The sequence below is a fragment of the Notolepis coatsorum genome, assembly GCF_963971535.1.
Source record: "Notolepis coatsorum genome assembly, chromosome: 7".
NCBI classification, from domain to species: Eukaryota; Metazoa; Chordata; class Actinopteri; order Aulopiformes; family Paralepididae; genus Notolepis; species Notolepis coatsorum.
The window spans coordinates 123,901,966-123,924,138 of NC_140171.1; the positions used below are offsets into that span (position 1 = coordinate 123,901,966).

Consider the following 22,173-nt stretch of genomic DNA (forward strand, 5'->3'; position numbering starts at 1 on the left):
CTCAGTCCTGCCCCCACATGACAGATATGATGACGTGTCATATCATGTCAGATATGACATGACGTACATTAAGATGACACGTAGATTTAACATCGGAGAGAGATAAAAACATTAAGAACATCGAAGAGAGATAAAGACATTAAGAAGAACATAGATTTAGATAAAAACATTAAGAACATCGAAGAGAGATAAACAAGATATGATGTACACACACGATATGATGTAAAACATTAAGAACATCGAAGAGAGAGTGAGATGTGTGTGTGTGTGTGTGTGTTTGTGTGTGTGTGTGTGTGTATGTGTGTGTGTGTCTGTGTGTGTGTGCGTCTGTGTACAGACGTGTGTGTATTGTATGTGTGTATTGTGTGTGTGTGTCTGTGTGTGTGTGCGTCTGTGTACAGACGTGTGTGTATTGTATGTGTGTATTGTGACACAGGGAATGTGTGTGTGTGTGTGTGTCGGTGTGTATGTCTGTACGACTGTGTGTGTCTCTGTGTGTGTGTGTGTGTGTCGAAGAGAGAGTGAGATGTGTGTGTGTGTGTGTGTTTGTGTGTGTGTGTGTGTGTGTATGTGTGTGTGTGTCTGTGTGTGTGTGTCTGTGTGTCTGTGTGTGTGTGCTGTGTCTGTGTGTGTGTGCTGTGTATGTGTGAAAGAGAGAAAAGACACAAGATTAGAGCACACGATATGATGTACTGAAATGTCCATCTGCCTATCTTGAGATTGTTTTAAGAACATCAGCCAGACTGTCGCCCTAGTGTCTTTGAGCCCTGCTAGTTGACCTATATTAAACTAGTCAAGACTAACCCCTTTCCTACCTCCACCCCCGTATACACATTTTCCACAACAATAGTTTTTTCAATCTCTTGTGCGTGTACTCATCCGTTCGTCTCCTCCCGCCTCCTCTCTCCTCCTTCTCCGTCTCTGGCCTCCTCGTCTGTCTCCGCCTTCGGTCTGTCACGTCTCACCTCGGCCTTCTCCTCTCTCCTCCCTCCTCTCCCGGGTTTCGATCTCCTACTCTGGTCCATCTGCATGCTTTCTCCAATCTCTGCTGCAGGCTCAGCGTCTGGCACTCCTTTCCCCTTCCTTCTCCGTCCCCCGCCATCTGCATCCCCCGTCGCCTCATCTCCTCCGCCGCCTCCCGCGCCGTCGCGTACGTCACCGTCCCTTCCTTCCAGTGAATCCTTAGCGAGGTCATGGGTGATTGGAATTTCATTCCGTTTTCTTTCAGAATTCTCTTCAGTCCCGCGTAGGACCTGCGTGTTATTGCTACTGCTGTCGAGTAATCGTGATCAAACGACAGTCTTTTCCCCTCGATTTCTATCTTCTTGGTCCACGCGGTTCTGAGTATCAATTCCTTAATCTCAAATCTCAGAAAGTTAATAATCACCGCCCTCGGAGGTCTGTCCGGTTTCGGTCTCGGAGCCAACGCCCTGTGGGCCCTCTGTATCTCCATTTTTTCCAGTCCCGTCTCCTCCAGTTGTTCCTTGATAAGCTTTTCCACATATCGGGTCACCGATTCCCCTTCGACTCCTTCTTTCAATCCCCATATTCTGATGTTATTTCTCCGTGACCTCCCCTCCATGTCCGATAGCTTTGTCTCCATCTGTTCTTGTTGTTGAATCGCACACGTTAATACCTCGTGTATCTCTGTGTTCCATTCCTCCGCTTGCGCCGTTCTTGTCTGTAACTCGGTTACGTTTCTGTCCTGTTCCGCCATCTTCTCATCCACCCTTTTGAGTTCTGTATTCATTTCACCTCTGAAGTCCTCCTGTTCCTTCCTCAATTCCTCCCGTAACTTCCCAATATCGTTCCTTATCGTGTCCGTGTTCAGTTTTATCGTCGCTGTTATGGTCTCCAATATCCCGGCCTGCATGACCACGGCCCATCCTGGCATTCCCGTGTTTGTCCCAGCCGATCCTCCTCCTTCCTCCGCCTGACCCTTCTCGGTCTCGTTTCGGGGGCTCTGTTCCATCGAACTCTCCTCTTCCCGTGAGTCCTCCATTTCTCTCTCCTTCACAATTGTTTTTTCCTCCTTCCTTCTCGTTTGCATTTTCATTTTTAATCACTTTTCGGGTCCTTTTTTATCCGTTTTTTCACTCTTTTGACCAGGAGCTCCACCGCATGCGTGTTACCCTTCCGCTCTCATACCGGAAGCCGAAATTTTTTTTTATAATTTTTATTTTATTTTATTGGCAACCCAATAAAAACACGGCCGCAACCCATTTGGGGTCGCAACCCTAAGTTTGGGAAACGCTGGGCTACATAGTAGCTAGTAAACTCTGCTGGAAACCACACATAAAATATCTATGCTCAAAGATTGCGAGAAGCTTGGGAATTCTGGGTAAAACTAAATACATCTTAAATCAGAAATCAGAAATCACTGTACACTCTGTATTGCACACTCATTGTACCCTACCTGTCATATTGTGTTGAAGTTTGTGGAAATACATGTAAAACAAACCTACAAAAGATATGCACACTGCAAAAAATAGCTATAAGGATTATACATCATGCTGGTTATATGAATGAATGAATGAATTAATTTATTCACACACACAGACGATATATTACATGTACATATCTTCATGTGAAACAACAACGACGCAATTGTGTGCATGTGCCAGGTCTCCCAAGAAGCTATTTAAAGCTTTTGGAGGGAGCCTGTCACAAATATAGACAAAAAATATAAACAACAAAAACAAAAACACAAACAAAACATACAACGTGGGTAGGCTTACACACCTACCTACTAACTGACATACAACATAGATACAGTACATAAATACAGACAATTTATATACCTAAGTTATGATTCTATTTAGAGATATGATTTAAGCAGTTCCTCTTTCAGTGATTTTTTGAATGTTTTGAAGGATTTAGACAGTTTCAGACTCTCGTCAAGCTCGTTCCAGATCTGTGGGCCCCTGCATGCTATGCTTAGGCTAGCACATTTGAGTTTTCTCCTCTTGCCAAATATAAGATGCCTATTTCTTGTGTTGTGGATGTGCAGTGGACGGCAGACTGGGACAAGCTCAGACAGTCTGTGATTCATGTTGTTGACAACTTGATACATAATTGATTGAACAAAGGGCGTGAGGGCGCTTTATACCCGGACCATGACACTACTCAGTGTAGAGAGATAGAGTTTCAAGTTTCTTTAATAGTTGTCATACAGAAGTACAGAATACTTTCATACAAAATGCTTCTTACTGTTACGCTCCAGAGACTGTGCTAGACAAGATAGTATCAAATAACATAGTATAGCATGTAATTTAGAAGTAGAAAATGAGGTCACAGTGTTCAGTATAGACATATGTACAATGTTCGATGCAGAATAGACGTAACTGAGTTACCATATAATATACAATACTATGCAGTGTACTAATGTACAGTACTATATAGTGCAAAGCAGAAATGGGATGAGGTACAATTTAGGTACAATTTACAGTAAGGTGTACGAGTTGTAGTGCAATCCTTCATCAATAAATATAAAGTGTGGGGAGTGGGTGCTACAGTGTGTTTGTTTAAAGTGGGTGTGTGCTATAAAGTGTGTGGAGTGGGTGCTACAGTGTGTTTGTTTAAAGTGAGTGTGTGCGTGTGGATGTGTGTGCTATGTGCGTTTGATGGTTGTTGTTGTGTAGTGTTCATTGTTCGTTTAGCAGCCTGATGGCCTGGGGATAGAAGCTTCTTCTGAGTCTTTCTGTGCTCGCCCTGAGACTCCGGTATCGCTTGCCTGACCGCAGCAGTTCAAAGAGGCAGTTGTTCGGGTGACTGGAGTCTTTAATGATTCTCTTAGCCTTGCCCTTGCAACGCTTGTTGTAAATGTTCTGGAGGGTGGGGAGCCCCCCTCCAATTGTGCGTTCGGCTGAACGTGTCACTCTTTGTAGTCTGCTTCGGTCTTGTGCAGTGCTATTCCCAAACCAGGAGGTGATGTTGCCAGTCAGGATGCTCTCTATTGTACATGAGTAGAAGTTCTTAAGGATCTTCTGACTGACTTGGAACTTCCTTAGGCGCCTGAGGAAGTAGAGGCGTTGTCGTGCCTTCTTCACAACACTGTCAATGTGTGTGGTCCATGTCAAGTCCTCGGATATGTAGGCTCCGAGGTACTTAAAGCTGTTGACTCTCTCAACCGGTGCCCCGTCGATGCTGAGGGGGCTGTAGTCCTTGACCCCCGACCTCCTGAAGTCCACAATCATCTCCTTTGTTTTGCTGACGTTCAGGGAGAGGCTGTTTTCCTGGCACCATCCCGCCAGGACCTTGACCTCTTCCAGGTAGGCCCTCTCGTCGTTGGCAGAGATCAGGCCCACCACCACTGTGTCGTCAGCAAATTTGATGATTGTATTGCTACTCCGCTGAGCCACACAGTCGTGTGTGTACAGGGAGTAGAGGAGGGGACTCAGAACACAGCCCTGGGGGGCCCCTATGTTGAGGGTGATGGATGAGGAGGTGCAGTTGCCTGCTCTCACCACCTGGGGTCTGCCCGTCAGGAAGTCCAAGACCCACTGGCAGAGGTCATAGTTCAAGCCCAGGTCCCTGAGCTTGGCTATGAGAGATCATACCAATTGTTTATTTGTTAAAAGTCAAACCAACCAAGATTTGGTTAAATTCAAAACGGCACAATTCATGTTTAAAGTAACACAAAATATAGTCCCTGGCAACATACAAAACATGTTCATGGGCAGATATGGGGGTTATAATCTAAGAGGGAAATTGAATTTAAAACAACCTGTTGTCCGTACAACTCTCAAAAGCAAGTGCATCTCAGTTTGTGGAGTATCCATTTGGAATGGCCTTGATGTAGCAATAAAAAAGAAGTAATACTATTGAAATGTTTAAATGCAGATATAAACAGGAATTCTTGGACAAGTATAAGTTAGAGGAGCTTGAAAATAACGTGAACTAGTATTTTTGTAATTATTTATTTATCTTTTGCTGTAGTGGATAGGTATATTCTTTTTTGATATTGATAGATACCTTATTACATATTAATATGATATTGTAAGGAAGGGGCAGGACCAGATAAGCGTTGCTTCATTGATTGATTGATTGAACATTTTATTAACAGATTGCAGAATGGGTACAATACAGTACGGCTCAATACACACAATTGTTAAGGGGATGCAGACCGCGAGATGATTTCCAGAATGTATGGATTTCATAGAATGTGTGAAATAGGCCTATAATTAAAAACAATTAAAATACATTAAAGGTCCCATGCATTATGAATGGACTTTTCCAGTGTTTAGCATTGTATCCTAGCAATTGGGGATTATATCAATGTGGTCTGTGTCTGTTAATTATCATATTGACTCATCAGTCCAGTCTCGAGTTCACGAGATCTTCCCTCACTCAACTAAGCTGTTCTGATTTGACGGTATTGCTGATGTGAATATAACACTGATTTGCAGTAACGCCCCCTCTATGGTTGACAGCGACAGCAGAGCGAGTGGAAATATCTTCCTCAAACAGAGCGAGGCAGAGAACGAGAGAGAGAGAGAGAGAGAGAGACTTCTGTCTGGGAAACAAACCGAAGCGCGGGGAAGCAGTGGCACACACACGTTTACACACACAACCTGGCCCGCGCAAGGAAGCAGTGGCACGCACGCATTTACACACACAACCTGGACCGCGCGGGGAAGCAGTGGCACGCACGCATTTACACACAACCTGGACCGCGCGGGGAAGCAGTGGCACACACGCATTTACACACACAACCTGGACCGCCCGGGGAAGCAGTGGCACACACGCATTTACACACACAACCTGGACCGCCCAGGGAAGCAGTGGCACACACACATTTACACACACAACCTCGACCGTGCAGGGAAGCAGTGGCACACACGCATTTACACACACAAACTGGGCCGCGCGGGGAAGCAGTGGCACACACGCATCTCTCTCTCTCTCTCTCTCTCTCTCTCTCTCTCTCTCTCTGTCTGCCAGACTGTGGGTGATTGTCACTCAAAGCACTTGTGGGCGGAGCCCATCCAAAGGCCTACCGGGCATTTGGCTCTGATCCGTTTCATATTCTCCGCTGTGGATGGGTTAACCGGAGCGCATGGATTGTGTTTCATTCAAGCATAAATTGAAGCGTCTTTACTAGGGGTGGAACGGTACGCATTCGAACCGTACACCGTTCGGCACGACCTCCACGGTTCGGAGCGTGTGTGTATCGTTCGGTTCAGGGGATGCACAATTTTTTTTTAAAACTTCATTTGGCAGGGAGGCGGGAGAGGTGATGCACCGGCTGCTGGCAACAGCAGCAGCAGGTGCTACTCAGTTTGTGGAAATGACAAGCGCAATATAAATCAATCTTCATTATGACTTTAAAAACATAGCCATTAACACTTTCGGGGCCATTGGGATCAGTCTAATCCCACTCTATACGGCCAGCATTTCATAATAAACTTTCATTGTGCGTGAGGCTGTTTGTAGAGCTAAATCTATACTTTATATTATTTCTATCTATCCATTCTCATTGTCAATTGACACTATAAACCGTCCCTTCAATATGCCTTATACAAAAATGTTCTCATCAATACGTTCCCATTTTATAGCGTTGTGAATATGAACTATATACCGGAATGTTCTGGTATATTTCCTGGAACGCGAGTTATAGGGCGCTAAGCTAATAACATTAAATCAAAATCAAATGGCGTTTCGGCTATAGACCAGCTAGAGCTAAAACTCAAAATGCATATTGTCGGTATCATGATCCACCATGAATGCAAGAAAGGGGCGGGGACACACACACGTCGTTTTCTGATTATTGATTACCAATAACGGCATTAGCCTCAGTAGCCTTATTCGCTGATCGGCTGGTTGAGTATGATAACAAGGCCTGATCATCATGTAATTTACGTGAAAAAGCTCTTACCTGTGGCCGGTTGGATCCCCAAAAGAATTTCCCAGTTATCGATCGCCATCTGGTAGATCCATATGTCCATTGGCTGATGATATATTCTTTTACTGCATACTGAATTCAGCGTCCCAAAGACTATTTCAGGCGATCGGTTACACGCATAGCTGTAGGCTAACAGAAAAACCCATTCAAGATCAAAAAAAAAAAAAGTCTCTAACAGGGAACACTGCATTATCGAGACAGCACCCCTATGAGGATCTGGCCGGTAATGCACTTTTCCGAATTCCAAGAGTAGGGTAAATCTGCAGTGCCGCAGGGTGACATTGAGTAGGATATTACAATGGAATAAAAGCCAAAACAACCTTGCCACGGACATATCCGTGGTTGGCCCTCAACCGTTGGATCCGAAACACGGACATGTCCGTGGTTGGCCCCGAATGTGTTAAGTTAACATTACATAGGCCTACACACATCTTGCCATAACGTTAGCACGGTTTGTACAACACAACGCACTTTAACTATGGTAGCCCGCCAGCTCTAATACAGCCAATGAAATGTTACCGTAGCTACTAGCTAGCAGAGGAGAAAATGGGAGTCTGAGAGGCGGGGTGTTGAAAGACAATGATAGGCGTTTATTCAACATCCAAGAAGGCTAACATACAACTGTGTTTACTAACTCCAACCGGGACTATTGCTGCTTTTTCACTGCATGTTATCAACTTGATTCAACTCCGGTAACGTTAGAGTCAAGAAGGTCCGAAGGTACCACACGCTAAAACCCATAGATAGTTCCAACTCACCAAATTACGTTAATCCACCACAGTTACACTCAATATTTAAATAATGTTAGTCTAAATAAATGTAGACAGTGTTACGATTCGGCATGACAGAAGGACCCAATATGCGGTTAGAAGTACAAAGGAGACGGTGGTTACTCTTCTCAACGGTGTTCTTTAATATAGAACTCAAGACAAGAGCAAGGCAGGTAATATATATATCATACAAAACAAAAGGGCACAGCGGCGCTGGCGCTAACTACAAACACAGACTGAGATACGAAAACAAAGATGACAAAAACAGAATACTAAATCACTTACTGACTCTAAGTACAACAGCAGGGCAAGGCAGACGACAGCAAGGTACAACGAACGGGTAACACGGAGGTATGACGCCACAACAGGAAGTGGGAACAGGACAACCTAATATACTCAACCTAATTACAATGATTACAAACGATCAACAGCTGGGGGAAGACACACTAGAACTGATACAAAACAAAATACAATACAACCATCAAAGAACACACACAGGCTAAATACAAACACAGAACAAACCTAAACAGACAACACTTGTAATAAGGACACTAATTGCCACATTAGAACGTTATTGATTTGGACCATTAGGTTCAGGGCTGAGTGCATTGTCTGCAGGTGACCGCTGGATGGCGGTATGACACAGCTGTCAACTCTCTGCCTGGGACATTCTCTCTCCCAGGCATGAGATGATCTTGGAGCGTTACAGTATCTCCCCCCGAACGGGGGGCTTCCAGACCCCCGAGAATATCGTCCGGACACGGGCGACGCAGGAGGCTGGGACCCCGGAAAAAAACCAGGGCGAGGACCCGGAGAACTGGGGCCGGGAGTCCGAGGAAAGAACCCAGGAGGGGCATAGCAGCCAGGGGGGTGGAAAATGGGCGCAGATGCCCGGAGAGGGGGGGGCGGGGACGGGAACAGAGGCCCGGAGAGTAGGAGCGGGGACAGGAACAGAGACCCGGAGAGAGGGGGTGGGGACGGAGGACCGGAGAGGGAGGCAGGACCCGGGAACAGATACAAAACAAAATACAATACAACCATCAAAGAACACACACAGGCTAAATACAAACACAGAATAAGAATACTAACACAGAACAAACCTAAACAGACAACACTTGTAATAAGGACACTAATTGCCACATTAGAACGTTATTGATTTGGACCATTAGGTTCAGGGCTGAGTGCATTGTCTGCAGGTGACCGCTGGATGGCGGTATGACACAGCTGTCAACTCTCTGCCTGGGACATTCTCTCTCCCAGGCATGAGATGATCTTGGAGCGTTACAGACAGACAATGTACGTATTTTAAAAATAGTGTTGTTTTGAAACAGTACAGTGTGTGTGTGTGTGTTAGTTTGATGTATGCTGCATTTTTTATTAATGGCCTTCTAATTAGTTTGTTTATTTATTTTAAATAACAGTGACACTTTTCCTTTTGATAAGAAATCCAGCCATATTCCTTTCATTGTATTTCAAATACTGCACTTGAATTTCAAGCGGAAAACTAATCTTTCCATTAACACTTTCAGTGCCACCAGGGGGCACACGACTTAGTGCTTGAATGCCACCATCGGCGCCAATGTTAACGTTAATATCGCCTAATCTATGTTTTAAATTATGGCTATGTGTCTAATCTGCCCGTCGCTTATCAAAGAATCATTTTCCAGTCAGTATTGTCAAGGCAGATTGGTTTTTTATCGCTTCATTTCCGTTTGAGAGCATTTTGAAAAGCACCCGTTTTGAGGTGAAAAACAGCCCATTCTGTGATAATCGCATTTTACTGGAATATTCCAGAACGTTGATATTTGTCGGCCTATTTATGAATCGTTTTCAAATAAACGCTAGATGATCAATAGTATACGTGCACGCACGCACGTTCGAGGCGCGCGCTGATAATAGCCGCTTTCATTTCCTCATGGATTTTACAGTGAAACAGCTGGAGCACATATCACAAAAAAGCTTATATCTTCATGAAAACGAGTCTGATTATCCTAACACTGATAACATAGATTCCTTACCTGACATCAGATGGTATCCAACTGGTATATTCCAATTCCCGATCACCATTCGAAAAAATCGATAAGTGTATAGATCTAACGTGTATACAGAACTCTCTTAGAACTCATGATCCGCGGGGCTCAGAGCCCCCTGAATGAACTCTGGTACTCCGGCTGCATGGGTGAGAAGTGAAATGTGGACTGGAATATTTTTTCCCCCCCCATCCATTTTCATTGAGTCCATTCCAAAAGGGTGATTTACCATCTGGGAGACGATAGGGGGTGCTTTTTTCACATCTGATTGCCGGCGGCCCTTGGGTAGGCTAGGGTAGGCTCGCGTGATGCAATATGATTTCAGATCGCTACAAAAATAAAATAATAATAATTCCGAGAAATCTCGTGAGTGGCTTTCAATGTAACTATCGTAAACACGAGATTAGCCGTGAGTGGCTCTCAAAGTGTTAAGAACTCACAATCAGGGAATTTAAACATTGTTGACATTGTTTTTTTGTGTTTATTTTAAAGAAAGGAAAGTCTAGTGCTGGTTGAGCTTAATGCATCATTTATGTTGATGGCCTTTGTCTATAATGTGGCCACAAAAATAGAAAGCTTTAATTATTTTGTTTGTTTGCACTAAGTTAATACTTACAATGTAGCCTATATTTTTCAGTCAGTTTGGTCTTTGTGTGCCAAACATTATTTAAGGCAAACCGCTGTAAACTTTTTTCTTTTTTAATAAATGAGAAGCATGTTTAATTTTTTTTTTAATAAAAAACAACGTACAGTATACCGAACTGAACCGAAAACCGTTACTCACGGAGCAATCTCCCTCTCTCTATCTGTCTCTATCTGTTCACAGAGTTAACCTGACTTATCTCGGGTTTGGCAATTAAAGAGTTAAGAGACAGAGATCCTAAAATAAAATGTATACATTTGAGGGGGAAGAAACTGTACATTAGGAGGGGGTTGGGTGGGTGGGTCCCTTCTCGAACAAAACCATTGTCTTGAGCTATTCTGAGTATTGCTTTCTTTTTATTTATTTATATATATATATCTTTTATATTTAGTTTTTGTTATTTTTTGTTATTACAAATTTGTGTGTTTGTTTTATGGTTGAAATGTTTGAGATAAATAAAGATCAAAATCAGTAAGGAGTTTAAAAAAATGTAATTCTGATGAGGAGCTGGACAGAGAGCCTGTCATTGTATTTATGAGGTCAAGCCCTTTTGAACCTCAACCTCAACCTTTTGTTAATGCCATATAGGTTTTACACGTGACCCGTTGAACTCTGGTTGATTAGAGAACTAATCTTCAAGCAGAATGTCTATCTGGAGGTTTCTGAGCTGCCTAGATACAGTATACATAAAGAATAGCTGATATGCTCTGCCAAGTCACTTACTGCCCCCCCCCCCCCCCCCTGCCGTTACAGGTGAGAAATGCAGAAGCTTCATTGATCTGGCCCCGGAATCAGAGAGAGGTGAGCGATCACTCCATACCTTCATTGGGAAGCTCTACCACATCTTCTCCCGTTCTCCCTCTCCTCTGTCGGTCATGTCCTCCCCCACATCTTCTAGCACCTCTCCCGAAGGATAACCGGCACTGTCCACTTCCATTCATTGTGCTAAGCTAGGCTAACATGCAGCCAGGTAGCTTTGTACTGAACGCACAGAGAGGAAACTGGTATCTATCTTTTTGTCTCTCTCTGGAGAAGACGGTAAGCTAATTTCCCAAAATGTTGGCGTGTTCCTTTAAAGCTGACGTTTAGAGATGGTTTCAAAATACAACGTAATTCATATCCCATGTAACTTCAGCAAGGTAAGGTAAGGTACATTTTATTTGTATAGCGCTTTTCTAGATTAAAATCACAAAGTGCTAGGCGCCCCAGTGGCGCACCGCATACTGCGACGCAGAACATTTTTACGAAATTGGGATGGGAAAAAAATAGAAAATGGGGAGAAAAAGTGGATAATTTTTTTTTATTATTAATTAAAATAACAACCACATACACAAATGTTACACTGCATACATGAGCAATTAAAAGCCTGACTGTATAAAAAGATTTTAAGACCCTGACTCCACACTATCAGCAGACCTGATTTCACAAGGTACTGTAGCTGATTCCATAATTTAGGTGCTACAACTGAAAAAGCCCGGCTGCTTTGTCAAAACAAGTGAACAGAGAATTACAATAATCAATTTGTGAAGAAATAAAAACATGAATAACCTGTTCAAGACAGTGGTATGGGATATTGGGGTGCAATTTTGCAATATTTCTTAGTTGGCAAAAACAAGACCGGGTAAGTGACTTTAAGTGCTCGTTAAAATTGTGCAATGTGACAGATACAACAGCTGTTAGCTACAAACAAACAACGGCAGTGTACAACTTATCAAAATGCACTGCTATTGCTGAATTGTCAAAAGAACACACTAACTTATTGATTTAGTATGAAGACTGTGTTTGAACTGGCTGTGGAATCTTTTATTCATGCTTGTACAAGCTTCCCTGGGAACTGTGTTAGCATTCATATATTAGCTTTCTAAAGTAACTGTATGTTACAGGTACCAGGATATGGCACCTGATAGCAGATATATGTTTAACCTATGAAACAGGTTGTAGTTAATCATTTGACAAAGGAAGGTGCAGACACGATGTTACTGACTCTGGGTCCTCCCGGTTGTCTTTCAACAACGTTTATTTATTCCACAGAATAATCAATCAATCATTGTATCATCGTTGTATCATCATTGTATCATCATTGTATAATCATTGTATATCATTGTATAATCATTCTACCCTTTTAGGATACCCTGGTTCACTTCAATAGCATTTTCCTTTTAAATGTAGTTATTCAGTATTATATACTGTACATTGTGATTACTTATGTCTTTATACATATTTGGCGTCTTAAATATAAGCACGTGAGAAGAGAAACATTATCCTGTTAACCTCTGTCTAGACATGTCTAGGCATGTTGGAAGGGACCATCGTATGTCTTTTAACCAACACTGTCATTCTCATTGTCTGTCAAACAATTCCTTAAATCACCAATAAGTGTTACCTTTATCATCAGTCATTTATCATCAGTCATATCCACTATTCTCTAGTATACAGAAATACCTCCACACCTCAGTGTTACCCATAGTTGTGTTCCGGTCTCAAGTTCTATTGAAACTCAAATGTGCAATGCAAGTGCATTTATATATATATATAATATGTATCGGGCCGTTCTCAACCCTACTAGGAATTTGCTAAACCGTGACCATGGTATAACTCAAGGGAATAGATTTATATTTACATTTAACGGAGGGCGCAATAGAGAGAGAGAGAGAGAGAGAGAGAGAGAGAGAGAGAGAGAGAGAGAGAGAGAGAGAGAGAGAGAGAGAGAGAGAGAGAGAGAGAGAGAGAGAGAGAGAGAGACAGAGCATGTGGTACCGCTCCGGTGTTTAGCCATCTCCCAGGTAGTGTAAGCTAAAGTAATTTCCCTCTAACCGTCTTGTACACAATATACACATTTACTACACAGCAATTCAACCCAAAACAGTATGTATTTCAAAACATAAACCTTTATAATCCCCTTGGAGATACTTAACTTCTTACACACGTTAGTGCTTAAATGGACAATTGTGTTCCAACACTATTTAAATGTACCAACGAAACGTGGCGCCATCAATAGACGGTCTGCTTCTCAACCACGTTACTTGTCGTCTTAAACTTCTTAAACTTGACTCAAACATCGACAATAGTTACTTCATTTGAACCCTCGACATTGCATGTATCCTTGTTAACCTTTATGTGTGTTTTGTAGTATATTACCCACCTATGAAACAGGTTGTAGTTAATCATTTGACAAAGGAAGGTGCAGACACGATGTTACTGACTCTGGGTCCTCCCGGTTGTGAGGCTGAGATCGCCTCGTGCGTCCCTAAGCACACAGTACGGTTCCCTGGAAGGCGAAGCCACTAAACACCAGTCCTATACTGCCACCTATTGACCAGATTATGTTAATGTCTCCCATTACATATAAATGACTGTTCTACCTTGTTTCTGATGGAGGTAATCCTGTACCAATATGTTCACACTGTTTTGACACATAATCTAAAGATATTAACGTGATACCACTTCTAGTGGGCATCACATGTACAGTATGTGTATAATGGCTTTAAAAGTAATTGTATTTTGGTCATAATAAAATGTAGTTCTATTCAGATGTGGAAACGTATTAATAATAAACAGAGCAGTTGATGCAGAAAGAATAAAAGACAACAGAATATATTCTCGAGCCAGTGAGTCCCTAAGACGACATGCCACACAGACTGGTGGGTCCAGTTAGTCGTCCAGCAGTTCGCCTCAAGAAGCTCCCGTCTGTCCAGTGAGTCTGTCATATATATAGCAAAGCGTAGGAGTCCCTGGCTCTCCCTCGACAGAGAGAGAGAACTCTCAAGGTCGGCCTACAAATGGAATGCCGGTTAACCATGGAACCTCAACAGTATTGTAGACACTGTTTCATAGTCCTTTTACAATAGATATAATTATATATTAGATAGATGGATGGATGGATGGATGGATGGATGGATGGATGGATGGATGGATGGATGGATGGATGGATGGATGGATGGATGTACTGTACATGTATATATATTTTTACAGTATGAATGCATGTGTGTGTACGTGTGTGCGTGTGTGTGCGTGTGCGTGTGTGTGTGTGCGTGTGTGTGTGTGTGTGTGTGTGTGTGTGTGTGTGTGTGTGTGTGTGTATCGCAGGGATCCTGTGGTTGTCGGTGGTGTCTGAGATGCTCTACATCGTGCTCCTCGTGGTGGGCTTCAGCCTCATGTGTCTGGAGCTGGTCCACTCCAGCAACGTCATCGACGGACTCAAGGTCAACGCCTTTGCCGCCGTCTTCACTGTTCTCTCAGGTACAGTATAATAGTCACACTTGGGTCCGTGATGAATCGGTATGTCTTCAGTGTTTGTTTATTACACTCTTATTGGGGACTGTCCAATTTAGTCCACTGGCAAAGGCAATCCATTCAAGAATGTAATTATTACTTTTAAATCTCCTATTTGAAATATATATATATATTTATTTTTTTATATTCTTTTTTATTTTGAATTAAGACAAAACAGAAACAATAAAAACAACAATAAAAAGTGGGCAAAAGTCGAGACAAAAATAAAAACAATAGAGGAAAAATATTGATACGCTAATACAAAAGAGAGTCAAGTGTGGCAGAACCCCAGGACAGACAGACACAGGAGACAGACGGAATACAATAATGATATTTAATAAATAAAGACAAGTAAATTAAATCATCGAACGTACAAAACTAACAGGGCCTAAGTGGGGGAAGTGTGTGTGTGCCCACGGTCCATGTGAATGAGATGTGTGTGTTTTTAATTATAGTATGTGTATGGGTGCGTGTGTCTAGCGTGCAAAAACTCATGTGGTGTTGAATGTAAATGTGATAGACTGTTGTTTTCATGTGCGTGTACTAACCAGTCCAGGGGAGCGAGTATGAGTGGGAAATGAATTCCGGGGTGGAGATACGGTTCCTTGATGGAGAGAGAGGAGAAGACAACGAGCGTTAGTCCAAGAATGAAACACGGGGAAAAGAAAACAACGGAAAATGGAAATAATCAAACACGAGAGAAACATAATTATGCTAAGACTTGAAGAGACATTTTGTTACACTAACCACAATGGTCAGTACGATCAAGCACTGAGAGATGAGTTGTCAGGTCTTTTATGCAGCAGGTGTCTCTGCCTCAGGACGCGTCCAGCTGCTCCGCATTGCGCTTGATTAGCCTCCACGGGAGGTGACGAGGTGGAAGCCACAACAGACCTTGCCCAATCCAAGAATACATGTATTCCCATGGTTTAAACCAGTCCAAAACATGTGAATAAAAAATAACTCCCTCCCAACAAGTGCAAAAAACCCAAATCCGTGATGCCATCCTGCACAGAGCCTGAAGCCACCCAACAGACACTGAACCAGGGAAGAGTGTAAAGGCGACAATGAGAGCACCCAGGGGAATGCCCCGCGCACACAGGCACGCTCTCTGCTTAAGGAACTGAGAACACCACTACAAAGCAAAGCTCACCTGGGAGTAAAAACCCAAACAAGCATTCTGTGGTTCTAAAAGTCAGTCCCTCGTTCACTGGCAATGGAGCAGCTCCAGACCCCAGACCCAACGACACCCCGAGTCCCTGCATTGATTCTCCGGCTTCTGACGCCGGGAGAGAGCAGCCCATGCCCACAAACACTAATTAATCTCTCCCACGCCATGGAAACAACACATCACTCCCCTTCAAGGGCTATGAATTAAAATAAAAAACATTAATATTGTATAATAGGATAATATTGTCCTTTATAAATGGAAGATCGTCCACAGGGCATTCAAGGGGGTATCAATCATGTAATCCAAAGGGCCTAACCACAATCAATCTACAATCAGTCCACAGACCATGAGCGTGTCTCAGGGCCGCTTCATTCCAACTCACCAAGAGGCAAAACAGAAGCATGTCAAGGCACACAAATGCAGAGCACACAAAAGTCCCCAAACACAAGGGTCCTGCCCCTTCAGACAACAGCAGTAACCCTTCATATCTCTCACAATACAATAAAAAATACAATACAACACACAAGACACAATACACAATACACAATACAACACTTTCAAACAATCTAGGCATCGATTCATTATATTCCCACCACTTGTCTATACACTTCTTTGCAATAATTAAAAGTATTTCTAGATCAATATCTAGATCTGTCTCACACTTTTCACAAGCACAAGATGAGTTTGCCAGGAACACAGGCACAGCAGTTACAGTCATGAGAGACTCATACATTCTAGATATTGTCTTTGACATGGGGCTCCTCTGTATGACATGCTGTAGTTGTGTGAGGATGGACCTATCTGGTCATTTCCAGTCACCCTTAAAATTATGGACTCTATACTAATTTGTTAATGACAAGAGTTTCAGAAGAGTACCGCCCCTATCAGACTATTATAGTTATAGCATAGTGTTGGAATAATCGGGTTCTCAGCCAGTAATCTCTCTCTGTTGTTCCGTGAAGTCTGCGTTGTGTTGTTATCTCTTACTCATCGTACTGGCTGATACACTGTATCTCCCCCGTTACTGCATCCGACTCAGAAGAAAACGGCTCAGCTTCGTGTCCCAGTCTGACTCAACCCGGAAGAACCCCCAGCTATAAAAGTGTATTTCCCTAGCAACGGCTGTTAGCCATAGCAACGTCTCTCTCTCTCTCTCTCTCTCTCTCTCTCTCTCTCTCTCTCTCTCTCTCTCTCTCTCTCTCTCTCTCTCTCTCTCTCTCTCTCTCTCTCTCTCTCTCTCTCTCTCTCTCTACCCTGCCCCTATCACTTATAAGTGATGACCAGACTGCCACAGCGCTGTTGTGGATGATGACCTTGGCTGCTATCACTCACACGCCCTGCTCTAACACTATGCCTCCCTGTCTGCTCCCCAGCTTAAAGGCCCTGTCGGTGTTAATTATAAAGCCTGAGTGTCAAGAGTAGGTGTCTGCTGTCATCTGCAGATATTTACATTATATACACATATGAAAAACAAGTGCTTCTATCAATAGGGATAAATCTATTATTCCATAAAGGGGTCTTTAATATCCCTGTACTTCAAACCATAATATATTTCAGTGTTTAATTAAAGGGTTATTTCTTGGAATTAAATATAATTGTTCCCACGGTGCACAGGACTGCCGTCAGGGTCTATGTGTGGCAAATTGGGATCACTCACTCACTCACTCACTCACTCACTCACTCACTCACTCACTCACTCACTCACTCACTCACTCACTCACTCACTCACTCACTCACTCACTCACTCACTCACTCACTCACTCACTCACTCACGGACGATCTGGCAGGCACGTTTGGTCTCTGTGGTTTTTAACTTGTTACTAATATTTTGAGCAGTACCGCTTGAGCTTACAGACATGATTGTCCTTAATTCTTGTTCTTTTTTTTTTGGATCCACTTTTTCTCCCATTTTCTATTTTTCTCCCATCCCAATTTCGTATCGTCCAATTCAACCCTCCCCTGTCTCGAACGCTGTTTCTTGCCTCCCACAAGCCGGCTGCAATGTGGATGAAGCCATACATTGCATACACTCCGATACTCGAGGTAGCAGCCGTCGCATCTTTTCACCTGCGCGGCGCGATCTTTCAGCATCAGGGGTCTGCGCTTTGGAGGGGCGCCGCCCCCATCGCTTCTTGATTCTACTGCGCAGGCGCACCAACCGACCTGTAGGAGTCGCTGTCCACAACGTCCGATCCCCACCCCTCAGTTTTCCCTCCCCCTAATACTGCCAATTGTATTAGTACGGACGACCAGCCAAACTGAAAACAATGTGGAGAGCTGGGCTCGAACCCAGCGTCTCCAGCATTGGTGGTGAGTGCCTTGCCCACTGCACCACCTAGCCGCCCCCCTTAATTCTTGTTCTCAAGTCAGGGGAAGGGTTTCACTCATGCAGGTGAGTGACTACCTTTTCCCAACATCACAGCACAGCTAGCTCGGCAGGTAAACAGTATGCCGTATTCGTTGAAGATGTTTGCAATATAGAGGATAAAAGCATACTTCAAACTTCACCAGATTTCATGGGGTTCTCGCGTCACACTATCAAAATACTCTGAACTAAATGCCAAATCTATGACGTGGGCACCAGCAATGAATGATAATTTGGAGCGACAGCTGACAAGTTGAGGAAATCCTGTTACCATAGATTATTTTGGTGGCTGCTGAGATGAAAAAGCAGAATACCAGTAGACTCACATGGGGGATATTAGGTTTGCAAAGCGTATGTTGTAGATTTATTTAGAAGAAATTGTTGGTTCATAGCACAGCAGAAGATAGGTCCTTCCATGACAACAGCCTCGGCACCTATAGCAGTGCTGAGTGGGACAGACCAGTGCTGAGTGGGGAAGAGCAGTGCTGAGTGGGGAAGAACAGTGCTGAGTGGGGAAGAACAGTGCTGAGTTGGGAAGAGCAGTGCTGAGTGGGGAAGAGCAGTGCTGAGTGGGACATACCAGTGCTGAGTGGGGAATAGCAGTGCTGAGTGGGACAGACCCAGTGCTAAGTGGGGAAGAGCAGTGCTGAGTGGGGAAGAGCAGTGCTGAGTGGGGAAGAACAGTGCTGAGTGGGGAAGACCAGTGCTGAGTGGGGAAGAGCAGTGCTGAGTGGGGAAGAACAGTGTTGAGTGGGGAAGAGCAGTGCTGAATGGTGTGTGTGTGTGTGTCTGTGTGTGTGTGTGTCTCTGTGTGTGTATGTGTGTTCCTCAGTCTAGTAACAAAAGGTCATTCAGTCACACAGATGACTAAATCCACATTATTGTCTGCTCTCAACTGGCCATTATGATTATGCTACAAGGTCATTTGTGTCGCAAAATAATTGACCGACACGGAGTTTAGAATACCGAGGCGCCTCGCCGAGGTGTTCTTTAAACGTAGTGAAGGTCAATTATTTTGCGACAATGACCGAGTATAGCTATACATTATCCCGCTTATTACATGGCTAACTTACTAACAATATACTTCATTTTACACCATCGACAAGACGAGATCAAATGCAGACGCAGTTCTGTTCTGTCGCTCCGCCCTGTCATCGCCGGCAGCTTCCCCGGCAGCCGGCAGTGTCTGATTGCACTGATGTCAGTGGGCTTGATTGCGAACAGCTGCGTACAGCGGTCATTATTGCTACTTCACCAGATTTCATGGGGTTCTCGCGTCACACTATCAAAATACTCTGAACTAAATGCCAAATCTATGACGTGGGCACCAGCAATGAATGATAATTTGGAGCGACAGCTGACAAGTTGAGGAAATCCTGTTACCATAGATTATTTTGGTGGCTGCTGAGATGAAAAAGCAGAATACCAGTAGACTCACATGGGGGATATTAGGTTTGCAAAGCGTATGTTGTAGATTTATTTAGAAGAAATTGTTGGTTCATAGCACAGCAGAAGATAGGTCCTTCCATGACAACAGCCTCGGCACCTATAGCAGTGCTGAGTGGGACAGACCAGTGCTGAGTGGGGAAGAGCAGTGCTGAGTGGGGAAGAACAGTGCTGAGTGGGGAAGAACAGTGCTGAGTTGGGAAGAGCAGTGCTGAGTGGGGAAGAGCAGTGCTGAGTGGGACATACCAGTGCTGAGTGGGGAATAGCAGTGCTGAGTGGGACAGACCCAGTGCTAAGTGGGGAAGAGCAGTGCTGAGTGGGGAAGAGCAGTGCTGAATGGGGAAGAACAGTGCTGAGTGGGGAAGACCAGTGCTGAGTGGGGAAGAGCAGTGCTGAGTGGGGAAGAACAGTGTTGAGTGGGGAAGAGCAGTGCTGAATGGTGTGTGTGTGTGTGTCTGTGTGTGTGTGTGTCTCTGTGTGTGTATGTGTGTTCCTCAGTCTAGTAACAAAAGGTCATTCAGTCACACAGATGACTGAATCCACATTATTGTCTGCTCTCAACTGGCCATTATGATTATGCTACAAGGTCATTTGTGTCGCAAAATAATTGACCGACACGGAGTTTAGAATACCGAGGCGCCTCGCCGAGGTGTTCTTTAAACGTAGTGAAGGTCAATTATTTTGCGACAATGACCGAGTATAGCTATACATTATCCCGCTTATTACATGGCTAACTTACTAACAATATACTTCATTTTACACCATCGACAAGACGAGATCAAATGCAGACGCAGTTCTGTTCTGTCGCTCCGCCCTGTCATCGCCGGCAGCTTCCCCGGCAGCCGGCAGTGTCTGATTGCACTGATGTCAGTGGGCTTGATTGCGAACAGCTGCGTACAGCGGTCATTATTGCTCGGCAGAGGTCCGTTATCGAGTAATAACGGACCTCTGACGAGCACTATTGACCAATCACAATCAAGCATTTCGGCGAATGTTAAAAACGCCATGTAATAATGTTTAATAACCAATCAAAAATATACTACACGTATCCAAAAATAACATCAGAACCTTTCAGAATAAACAAGCTTAAGCTGTGTGTGTGTGTGTGTGTGTGTGTGTGTGTGTGTGTGTGTGTGTGTGTGTGTGTGTGTGTGTGTGTGTGTGTGTGTGTGTGTGTGTGTGTGTGTGTGTGTGTGTGTGTGTGTGTGTGTGTGTGTGTGCATGCTTGTGTGTGTCCGTTACTGAAGGAGCATTTGCACATTGAACAGTCTATAGGTGTACATTGTCTGTGTGTCCGTTTCTGATTGAGCATTTGCATATTGAAAAGTCTATATACAGTAGGTCTACATTGTCTGTGTGTGTCCGTTTCTGAAGGAACCATTGCACATTCTATAGGTGTACATTGAACAGTATAGGTGTACATTGTCTGTGTGTGTGCTTCTGTACTAAATTTTTTCGGTGCAGCTCCCTGACAGTATGCTTGTGTTTGCAGGCCTCCTGGGCATGGTGGCTCACATGATGTACTCACAGGTGTTCCAGGCCACGGTCAGCCTGGGCCCGCCTGACTGGAGGCCTTACAACTGGGTCTACGGCTGGTCCTTCTGGTATGGCTCCTGATCGTAGATGTAGAGCTCATAGGGTGTATGTTACCAACTGAAAATCAATGAATGGACCAGCAGAGCTGCCATCTTTCACATGATACCCCAAATGGTACACAAGGCCATCTGTTCTATGGGTTATATATATATCTCCATGCACCCACCTCATCTCGCCATCACCGTCTCTAATGAAAAAAAATCCCAATCTGATATTACGGTAGGATTAGGCTTTGGTGTCCAAAGCCCCAATAGAGACATGATTGGAATTGCATAAGGGGATAATATTACACCCCTGTTTAATATGAACAGTATGGTAAGAAATTCATTTTCGAGGCTAAACAATTTGTGGCATTTGACCTTCACTGTGTTCTATGACCTTCACAAACTTGATAGAGCACCTTTTCAGGAAAATAAAGGCTCCTCAGATGTTAGCATGGCATTTTAGTCAAATGTGGTGTGTTTATGTACTGGAAATGCACAGCAAAAATGATTGCTGACTTAATTTTTGTATCAAGGCTGTTACATTCAATCCTAAAATATGGCTCGTGTAGGCCTTGAATGTAAAGTGGTGGACACAGGACACTGGACAAGAGTTATCAAAAATAACAATATTTATTTGGAACAGCTAAGTTAAAGGGCAAATATGGGGAGCTGGGTGGTCCAGACTCCCTAGTTCAGGATATAAAAAGTAAAGTTAAGCACAGGGTCAAAAATAAAGCAACAAAAAATGGTCAAGCAGCAAAAATTTCAAAATGAGAAAAAACTGTGTGAGCAGGTGAGGTCTGGAGAGATGTGACGAGGACGAGCTCTGTGAAGTGATAACTTGACAACTGCTCCCTGCACCCTGCTCTGCATTTGTTTGTTTGCATTTGCCTCATCACCACACCTGTGTCAATTAGAAAGCGGCCATTTTAAACACAAGCAAAACAGAAAGAAAACAGTGTCAATCAAACCACCCATTAGTGACAACACAC

General features: G+C 43.7%; 1 protein-coding gene across 1 annotated transcript in view; it reads left to right on the forward strand.

Moving 5' to 3' along the window:
* LOC311231748 (germ cell-specific gene 1-like protein) overlaps positions 1-22,173 on the forward strand; it is a gene marked incomplete at both ends in the record, with an annotated part of 98,975 nt that overhangs the window by 76,391 nt on the left and 411 nt on the right. The window contains 3 exons of the mRNA XM_084318371.1: positions 11,101-11,148; positions 14,434-14,586; positions 21,094-21,205. Coding sequence (XP_084174497.1) covers positions 11,101-11,148; positions 14,434-14,586; positions 21,094-21,205 — 313 coding nt within the window. The remainder of the gene's footprint in view (positions 1-11,100; positions 11,149-14,433; positions 14,587-21,093; positions 21,206-22,173) is intronic.